The sequence below is a fragment of the Salvia miltiorrhiza genome, chromosome 8 (assembly GCF_028751815.1).
Source record: "Salvia miltiorrhiza cultivar Shanhuang (shh) chromosome 8, IMPLAD_Smil_shh, whole genome shotgun sequence".
Classification (NCBI taxonomy): domain Eukaryota; kingdom Viridiplantae; phylum Streptophyta; class Magnoliopsida; order Lamiales; family Lamiaceae; genus Salvia; species Salvia miltiorrhiza.
The window spans coordinates 30,207,712-30,217,880 of record NC_080394.1 but is presented as its reverse complement, the minus strand read 5'-3'; the positions used below and the strand labels follow the sequence as shown (position 1 = coordinate 30,217,880).

Genomic DNA, 10,169 nt, shown 5'->3' with positions numbered 1-10,169 from the left:
AGAAGTCGCCAAAACCTCGTTCCTCTCCAAACCTGCCGCACAGCCGGGCAGAAAAACAAGCTATGGCTTGTGACATCCCATTGACTATGGCAATCACGACAAATCCCCTCCACCGGCACATAGTGCTCACGCAAATTTGCTTCCGTAGGGATTAAATGAGACAGAGCTCTCCACCAAAAAATCTTAGCTTTCGGTGGAATAGAAAGGTTCCAGACAGTGCGACTCCACCACTTTTTATCTCTCCCGCTGCTCGATGGATGTTGGTCGTAAAAACCAATAGTTGAGAGATAAGCAGACTTCACCGAAAACACTCCTTTCGGGTCAAAACGCCACGCCACAACATCACCATTCCCATGCTCGGCAATAGGAGTCTTACAAGCTGCTTCCACATCACAAGGCAGCAGCAAAGCTTGAAGTCTCTCCTCATTCCATTTCCTTCCTGTGCTAATAAGGTCAGCTACCTTGATATCATCAGAAAAATTACTATCCTTCTTCACCAGAGTGCCCCCTTGCGCCTTCGGCACCCAAACGTCTTTAAAGATCCTGATATTACGGCCATCTCCCACCTTCCAGTACATCCCATTATCAATAAGGTCCCGGCTCCAAGCAAGAGAGCGCCAAATGTAAGATGCGCCGGACCGGACCTCGGCATGCAAAATATCCCCCTGCCGGAAATAACGAGCTCTGAACACTCGCGCCACTAAGGATTCAGGATTTTTGATCATTTTCCACACTTGTTTCGCAAGTAGAGCCTTATTAAAGCTCTTGAGATCCCTGAACCCCATTCCACCCCACTCTTTAGGGACGCATAAACCCTCCCAGCGCCTCCAATGCAGGTGCCTTTTCTCCGCCTTATCCCCCCACCAAAACCCGGCACAGAGGCGATTAATATCATTATAAATAGACTCCGGGAGCCGGAAACATTGCATCGCGTACGTGGGTATTGCCTAGATCACCGCCTTCAGTAAGACCTCTTTCCCGGCCCCCGAAAACTCCCGTTGATCCCATCCTTCCAACTTTTTCTGAATTTTTGTCACAATGTAGCCAAACTGCAATCGTTTCTGTCGCAATGAGAACGCTGGAAGTCCAAGGTATCGCTGAATTCCTTCCCCCTCCTTGACATCCAAAACCTTCAACACCTCCTTTTGAGATACCATCGTAGTGTTCGGGCTAAAAGAGGCAGATGACTTATCAAAATTGATTCGCTGCCCCGAAGCAAGTTCGTAAGCCCTCAAAATATCTTTAATATTCCCAGCCTCATTAGCAGTAGCTCTAAAGAAAATTAAGCTGTCGTCCGCGAAGAAAAGGTGAGAAATATCAAGTTCACCCGGCACCAGAGGAACACCATGCATCGCCTTTTGTTTTTGCGCCTTGTGGAAGAGGGAAGACAACCCCTGAGCGCATAAGACAAAGAGAAAGGGGGACAAAGGGTCCCCTTGCCTGAGTCCTCTCGTCGGACTAAGGTCACCGTACACACATCTGTTCACGAGAAAACTGAAGGAAACCGAGCGCACGCACCTCATAATTACCCTCCGAATACGATCCGGGAATCCCAGCTTGATAAGAACAGCTTCCAAATAGTTCCACTCAACCCTATCATACGCCTTGCTCATGTCAAGTTTTAGAGCCACCATCCCGTCTTTGCCCTTCTTTTTTTTACGTAGCCAGTGTTGACATTCGAAGCTTATGAGTATATTATCAGTAATATGGCGTCCTTTAATAAAAGCACTCTGGTTTTGATCCACGATCCTTCCAAGAACTCCTCTCAACCGATTCACAATAGCCTTAGAAACAAGCTTAAAGATAGTATTACACATACTAATTGGCCGGAAATCAGCCACCTCCTCCGGTTTATTCTTCTTTGGTATTAGACAAATGAGAGTCTTGTTCCATTCATCAAATTCCATCTCGCCATTGAGGACATTCAGCACCTGTCTTGTAATTTCTTCACCCATCGCCGGCCAAAACCGCTGAAAAAAGCGGGCATTGAAACCATCGGGCCCCGGGCTTTTTGACGGATGCATGTCGAAAAGCGCCCTTTTAACCTCATCCGCCGTGAACTGTTTATCCAGATCAGCAGCATCCTCCCTCGAAATCCTCTCCTCAATGGTGTCAACCACTTTGGCAATGTCGTCTTGTGGAGGTCCATCGGAAGTGAAAAGGTGTTGGAAATAATTATATACCACCTGTGCTTTGTCATCTTCCTCTTCATGCCATACCCCGTTAGAATCTCTAAGCTTCTTGATAGTGTTCTTTTTTCGGCGTTTAGAAGCTTGTGTATGAAAGGCGTTTGTGTTCCGATCCCCATTTGCCATCCAGTTTAGCCGGGAGCGCTGTTTCCAGTGACATGCTTCTTCCTCCGCCGCTTGCTCAATCTGTCTTGTGATCTTCCAAAACTCCTCCTCCATCGTTTTGGACCCCAGATCTTGTATAATAACGTTCCTTTTCTCCCTCAACTCTTTCACTTTTTTTGCCAAATTGTCAAACTTCTTGCTCGACCAAGTTTTAAGAAATCTCTCGCACCTCCCTAGCCGAAGGGAAAGATCAGGTTCGAACTTAAGTGAGCTCCACTCACACAAGAAGTCCGGGACAAAATCCTTTTCCAAGAACCATTTATCCTCAACGTGAAATCTGCCCTTCCCTTTTGAAACAACTTTGGTGGCTTCCGGATCAAAGTGGCAGACAAGAGGTCTATGGTCAGATCCAAAAAAGTCCATGGCGCGCACATCCATTTGCGGAAAGAGCTCCTTCCATTCTCTATTCGCAACGTATCGGTCTAGCCGTTCACAAATCATGCCGTCCTTCCTCTTGTTACACCAAGTAAACTCGGTGTTCGAGTTCTCAACTTCATGCAGTCCACAATACATAAGAGTCTCTCTGAACTCCTGCATTTGTCTCGGTGGCCGGCTCTTACCCCCAACCTTCTCCGAGTCCGCCCTTATTTCATTGAAATCTCCAGCTACCAGCCAAGGTGTGGGGGTCATCAACATGCTGTCACTGAGACGTTTGAGTAGTCGCCACGAGTCCACCCTCCGCTCCGTTATCGGGTGGCCATAGAACCCCGTAAACCGGAACTGTCTCTCTTCAAGTCCTACAACGCAATCAATATGACCTGGTGAAAAAGATTTGATGTGTACATCAAATGGCTGCCTCCACATCAGAATTAATCCACCGCTCTTTCCTTTAGCATCAACAGAGAAGAGCCCATCATATCCCAGAATAGTTTTCCACATATTGCATTTATTGCTAACGAGCCGTGTTTCACACAAGAAGACAAGGCCCGGGGAAGAATCGGCCAGCAGGCCTCGGAGCTTATGGAACGCATGAGGGTTTCCCATCCCTCGCGCGTTCCAAACGAGGCAAATCATTGGTTCCGGCGGGGCTGCTCCGCAGCCTCCGCCGATATAGTAACAGAATAGTCCTCCTCATCCACTAACCGTAGAGCCTTCTGCTTCTTCTCTACTCGGTTAGAATCATCTTCTCCGCTGTCCACTCTAACTTTCCTCACTTTCCCCACATCCACCTGCTCAGCCACAATCTGGATGTCAGTATTATTATTCTTTCTTGCAAGTCTCTTCCAGCCTCTTCCCTTCGGTGTTTTCTTTGATTTCATAGGAGAAATAATATTGATCGTGATCGGCTGGGAAGGACTAAACTCCTTGCTCCCACGTCCACTCGCTCTCTCCCCACTCCCTTCTCCCTCCTCAATATGATTCCCCGGTGTCTCCTTTTGTCTCTCCATCTTCGAACTCTCGCCTTCTTTTCCCCCCCTCAGAACACCCGCCAAGACACCCTCCCCCTCTTCCATCATTAGCCCCTCCACCCCTTCTCCTAAAGGAGTTATCTTCTCTACCCCCTCCATCTCACTCACCATTGTCTCCTCTACCCCATCAGACTCCCCTGCTCTCTCACTCACTTCCTCCCCCGCTTCCTCCCTCAGCCCTCTCTCCACGGAAAGGTCTCCGTTCTCCGCCCCGTCATTCCCTCGTATCCCTTGGGAATTACGTGTAGAGGTTCTGTTATGTTGTTCTTCGTTTTCCCGATGGATATTTGCTCTTGGTGGCGGTCTTGGACCCCGAGGGTTTGCCCTCGCCGCAACCATTTGTCCCGCTTCTTTGTGATTAGAGAACCCTCTGGAGTCCGGCTGTGATCGGCGAGAATCACTGACACGACCCGCACGTAGCCAACTATTCTGCTTTTGCCTCCATTCCCAACTTGCAATTCTTCATGTAATGTCCAATTTTTCCGCATGCATAGCAGAAGAAATCCGGTAACTTCTCGTAAAGAATGAGTACCATAGCCTCCTTATTATCCTCCGTTGTTGCTATGGGTACGCATCTAACGAGGGGTTCCCCAACCCGGCGGACTATTTTATTGTCCATGCATGCAATTGGGAGATTGTGTAATTGGATCCACATGGTGATCTCATCGAAAGTCATGGTCGCTGCCGTTTCCATGGAGTCCGCCTTCTTTAGCAGCGTAAAATCGTTGAAGAAGTGCCATGGTCCTCCTGCTAAGATTCTATCCCTCTCCGATTCAAGGTCGAGAGAGAACGCAAAAATACTGGGTGCGACATACTCCACCTCCAAACCCCCACGCGTTCCCAGGATGATCGGCAGCTTATCCCGCAGTACTTCACGTGGAGGGTGTCTATCCGTGAAAATCTTGCCAACTATGATCTTCCTCATGCGTACTCGTCCCCGTTCCTCCTCCGCAGGAGTTAGGGTTATCGCTTTTGTTCGTTCGCCCACTGAGAGTTTCAAATCCGAGACCCGTTTGGCAATCTCATCTGGATCCATCGGAACCAGTACTGCCAGAGTCTTCCCACCAATAACAACCAAAAGAACGAGAAGAAAGACGGCGCTCCGATCAGAAGATCAAGCGAAAGGCGGCGCTCCCGAACCCTAGGAAAGGCGGCTAGGGTACAGAGCGAATCGTCCAAGACCGCAACAATACTATTTTTTATTTTAAGTCATCCCTTGACTTTCATTCGAAGAATTTGATATCTTTCTCTCAAAAAAAAAAGAATTTGATATCTTAATATATGATTGTTTTCTTCAACCAATACTATTGTTTGGTACATAATCCAAAAGAAAAAGGATCGTTTACTTTTCTTTATGCAGTGGCTGACGACCCTACCTAATAAAATAGAATAGCGTATTGCTATTCTCTTTCACCAATTTTCGTTGGCATTAATTCTCATCATAAGTGGCTAACAAATGTGAATTATTGTTCTAGCTATATATTGTTAATTATGTGTGTTCATATGTTATCTATAATTGTCAATCTCAAAATAATTAATTAGATGAAACCAATTCTAAACCAGAAAATCACAAACTTCTTCTAAAGTAGTCATCAATGGAAGGTGCACGATTATTTTTTTTATAAATTAACGGTATTAAATAAAGAAATTTAAAGGTCGCACCAGATGAGCCTCGAACCTAAGATCTTTGGCCTTGGACATTAATCCCTTACCGCTCAGATAGAATCCTCTATCCCACAATTTAGCGTGTATCACCGTGTATAACACTCTTAATTTATCTATTTTATAATTGTTTGTTATAAAAATAAAAAATATTACTTATGAACTCTAGTTAATATTTATCATTAAAAATTGGAATTTAGAAAAATTATACCTAACTTCGAATTAATTAACCCAAATAATCAATTATTAATTCAAATAAATTAAAAAAATAATTTTAAACCCTAATTAGATAAGTGAACCCTTATTAATTATCTTTTTATTATATTAAAGCATAATAAATTAAAACTGAAAAAAATATAATTAAAAATTATAAGAAATTAAGAATAGTACATAGTAATACACATTAAATTGTGGGACAAAGGATCTCAACTACTTACCGTCTATGTTTTACCGTCTATGTTGCATAGGTACGGCGGTGCGGATGCGGGGGCGATACGATACGAGTACGGGGATACGGGTTTTTAAAAATTATAGGGTGCGATTCGGCAAGGATACATCTAATTATTAAAATTTTATGATATATAATGCTTATAAAATATATACAATTTAAATTTTCTTAAATTAATTATATGTAAATTACATTTTATTTTACCCAAAAGTTAAGCATTTTCAATTATATAAGTTAATTGAGCAACAATATAACGATTCAAATATTATTAGTCCAATATATAAGTCATAATTGAAAATAAAATTATCAAAATAACCTTGTGTAGGCCTTTCGTGCACGAGATACGTGAATTTCGCCTATGGAATTTGCGAATCCGATTTATTTTATAAATTGTTTTAAAAGATACGCCACGTGGCGAATCGGGCGCGAATCCAACGAGAATCCGAGAGAATCGCACCCTAAAGGAATCCAATTCGCCGTACATGCTAATTTTTGAAGAATCCGTGCATCATAGCTTACCGTGGGGCCAACACACACTAGGGTGCACAACTAATTTGTTCGTACTATTAATTGTCAAAGCTTATTAATCCGTACTTGCTCCTATAATAAAGTCTTCATCTCCAAACTTCACATTTCTTCCCCAAAAATTGACACCTTTGGAAGATATCCAAGCTCCCCAGTTGAATACGTCAACATATCATGAATTTCAAAATATAAAATCTACAATATCTATCGTTTCATTTGTTGGCATTGTCAATAAGTTTGAACACAACCACTTTGTTAATTACTTATAAGACAAATCCTGTGAATCCATTCATCTACACTTTTGAGTTGATAGGATCTTCAAGAGAGAGAGTGAGAGAATGGAAGAAAAGGGTGATGTGTTGAGCAGCTTGCCAAGCGAAATTCTGCAGCACATAATCTCAATGCTTTCTCTGAAAGAGGCAGTTCAAATCAGCACTCTATCCACATCGTGGAGGAGACTAATGTGCCCTTCCCGCCTCAACTTATCATCATCCAATCAAGAGCTGCATCACACCATCCAATCTCTGTCGGAATCCGGCGCCGGTTTTCGGACATTAATCCTCCACCTCGACGCCGCTGCCTTGGCCGTCTGCACCAAAGGCGTCAACGGCGAACTCCACCTCGACTTCTCACTACACATACTCATCCCCACCACCTTCAGTTTGATCGTCAAACAAGCTACTCGCCGCCCCTCCTTCTCTCACATCAAAACTCTGCACCTCAGATCGATCCCCCGTCTCGCGGGAGACACGCTGAGCGATCTGTGCTCGCGCGTGGAGGACTTGAAGATGGAGAAATGCAGCGGATTAGAGAGCATCGAGATCGAATCGAGCGAGAGCCTGAAGAATTTGGAGATCTCCGATTGCCCCAACATTGTGAGGATAGTATTGGTGTCTGCTCGTAAGCTCAAGTCGTTGTGGTATAAGGGAGTCTTCCCGCTCATTCGGCTTCTCAACGTTCCGAATTTGGTCCGAGTGGGGTTGGATTTGGGAGATGGTTTAGGTGGGAAGGAGTTGGACTGCGAGGATTGTGTGTCTCTTCTGTCCTCTCTCAAAGACATCGAGTCCCTTCAACTCAGCTCTTGCCTCGTTGAGGCTCTGTGCTGTTGTGGGGTGATATTCAGGCAGCTGGATTTCCGGTTCAGCCGCCTCAAGGATTTGAAGATGATATGCTCCAAAGTAAGCAGCAAAACACGCGATTCATTCGCGTGTTTCTTACACATCACTCCATCCTTGGAGGAACTAGAATTGAGAGTGCGGATTGAGCAGGGTTGGGGTGGTGGTGTTGAATATCCGACTCACTGCCAGAATTGGCACGATGCTCATCTTTGGAAGGATTACGCGACTGTCAAGGAGGAGGCGTGTCGACTCAAACACATGAAGAGGGTCAGGATTATGGGGTTCACCATGGAAAGAGATGAGCTGCTGTGGATGGATCTTTTGCTCCATAATGGGATCAATCTCAAGGAGATGATCGTTGATGATTGTTGGAGGGTCGCGAAAGTTCCATTTACTCAGCTCAACTACATTAAACTTCAATATTTGTTGATTCCTTGCCCTGATATTCATTCCTATTTTGTCTTAATTGCGGATTCAACTCCCAAATTGTGAACTAGTACATTGTTCTTCATTAATGGACTGCTGCAACTACTGTAAGGATCAATTTGGCGAGAAACACATGGTTTAAAAAGATACTCTCACAGGTTTAATTGTTGACTCACTGTGTTTGGATGCATATGTCAAATTGGTAGCTAGCTTTGTGTGAACTGATTGAGTTTTATTGCAGTTTTTTCTTCAAAGAATGCGTGCTTTTCAACATATGTTTATTTCCAAACTTGCAACGACTCAAAAGCTAATTCAACACTTCATTTTTCAAGACATATGGCAAACGTGAAAGCAAATTTATGTTTGGAATGACACTAAAATACCTTTGTCTGTTCTTTAATTTTGCATTTGATACCATTCTTGCATTTGTTGCACACTGTGAGTTCATAATTCTTGATGCTTGATGAAACACATGCCATTTGTAATGTTTACATGGAAATGTCTTTTTTATTCCTAAAGCTATCAAGTTGTTGGCCGGTCCCAAAATCGTTCAAGTGGATGTTTGTAGGTTCCTCCAAATTGCAGATTGCCTATACACTAGTCCATTTTTCAGGTTAGTCTACTATCTAGGATTTTGATCTAGTTTCTTTTTTGAATTGTTTCATTCAATTTGATCTGTTTCTTTTCTAATAATAAATTTTACTATAATAAATATGAATCCACATACTTTATATTACTTTATACTATAATCTTACTCTCCTTAATAATTGTGTAAAAAAAAAAAATAGACCAAGTAAGATGGAACGGAGGAAATAATCTAACGAATATGAGGGTGAATTGGGTCATTTTTGTCAATTTTAATTTCCCCCACGTTTGAAGCACTTGTAAATGCACGTGTAAAGGATCAGAAATCATGGGAGATTGGAATTCAAGTCACAACACGGTAAAGATAAGAGCATTCACATCTGTTTAGTCAGTTGGAGGCTCATTCATGGAAGAGACCACTTATGAGTTAATGCTCTGGGAGGCTCTTATGAGTTAATAAGACCACTTATTAGTCTTGATTTTTATATTTTTTATTTAATTTAAATGACACCAATTTAATAACACTTGAATTCAAATTACATTAATTTAAATTACTAAAATTTAAAATAAATAAATTTAAAAATTGAAAAATCGAAAAAATTACAATTCAAAAATAGAAGCCAAAAAATTGCTAAATTTTTTGAAAATAAAAATTACAGCCTAAATTATAGATTTAAAAAACAAAAGCCCAGTGTTCGCTTCTTTAAAGATCCGTGGTTGCGCACGAGGGAGTCTTTTCGTGTATCTCCAGATCTTTGCCCTGTGGGTTTCGAGAATGTTACTATTCAGGAGATGTTGATGCCTGAAGCTAACTGTTGGAATGTGGATCTTATTCACAACATGGTTTCTGAAGCGGATTTTAGGGCGATTATCAGCACCCCCATCTTCCGTAATGCTGGACCTGATAAACTCATATGGCATCTCTCTAAAATGGCTATTATACTGTCAAGATTGCATATCAGTTGGCAAGTTCTCTTACGCTTGATGCGGCTCATTCGGTAGAAGGAAAGTGGGATAGTTTATGGAAGCTTGACGTCCCTCCTAAGGTGAAGAATTTCTTATGGCGTGCGGCTCGGAACAATCTTCCTTCGAAGGAGCGGCTTCTCTCCCGTGGGGTTTTGGTTGGTGGGGAGTGTCCTATCTGTAAACAAGGCTTCGAGAATCTTTGGCATGTGTTTCTTTTCTGTTCTTTTGCGGAGGATTGTTGGCGTCACAGTAACCTCTGGAGAGAGATCGATTGCATTACGTCCAGCTGCGATTCCTTTGAGCTTGCTATTTTCAAAATTATTGATCATCCTGTTGGTAGCTTCAAGGTGAGAGCTTGCATGCTACTATGGCAGATATGGAAAGACAGAAATGGAGCTGTTTGGAAGGAGCTGCAGCCTGCTCCAGCTCGGTCTGTTGTGGCTGCTGCCACTGCTTGGTCTGATTGGAAACTAGCCCGAGAGCTGCCTTCCCGGAACAATCCTCGTCCAGCCACTGCTTCTGTTTGCAAAGGTTGGCATCCTTTGCCTTCGGGTACCATAAAATGCAATGTGGATGCTGCGTTTTTCGAAGAAGAAAATGTGATGGGTATTGGCATTCTTATTCGTGATCATATGGGCGATTTTGTCATTGGAAAATCGATGAAGATCAGGGGCTG

At 43.1% G+C, this 10,169-nt stretch overlaps 1 protein-coding gene across 1 annotated transcript; it reads left to right on the top strand.

Moving 5' to 3' along the window:
* Positions 1–6,605: 6,605 nt before the first annotated feature.
* On the top strand, positions 6,606–8,113 carry LOC130997610 (F-box protein At5g03100-like). Its single transcript, XM_057922985.1, has one exon. The coding sequence runs from the start codon at positions 6,737–6,739 to the stop codon at positions 8,006–8,008; it is 1,272 nt and encodes a 423-aa protein (XP_057778968.1). The 5' UTR covers positions 6,606–6,736; the 3' UTR covers positions 8,009–8,113.
* Positions 8,114–10,169: the final 2,056 nt, after the last annotated feature.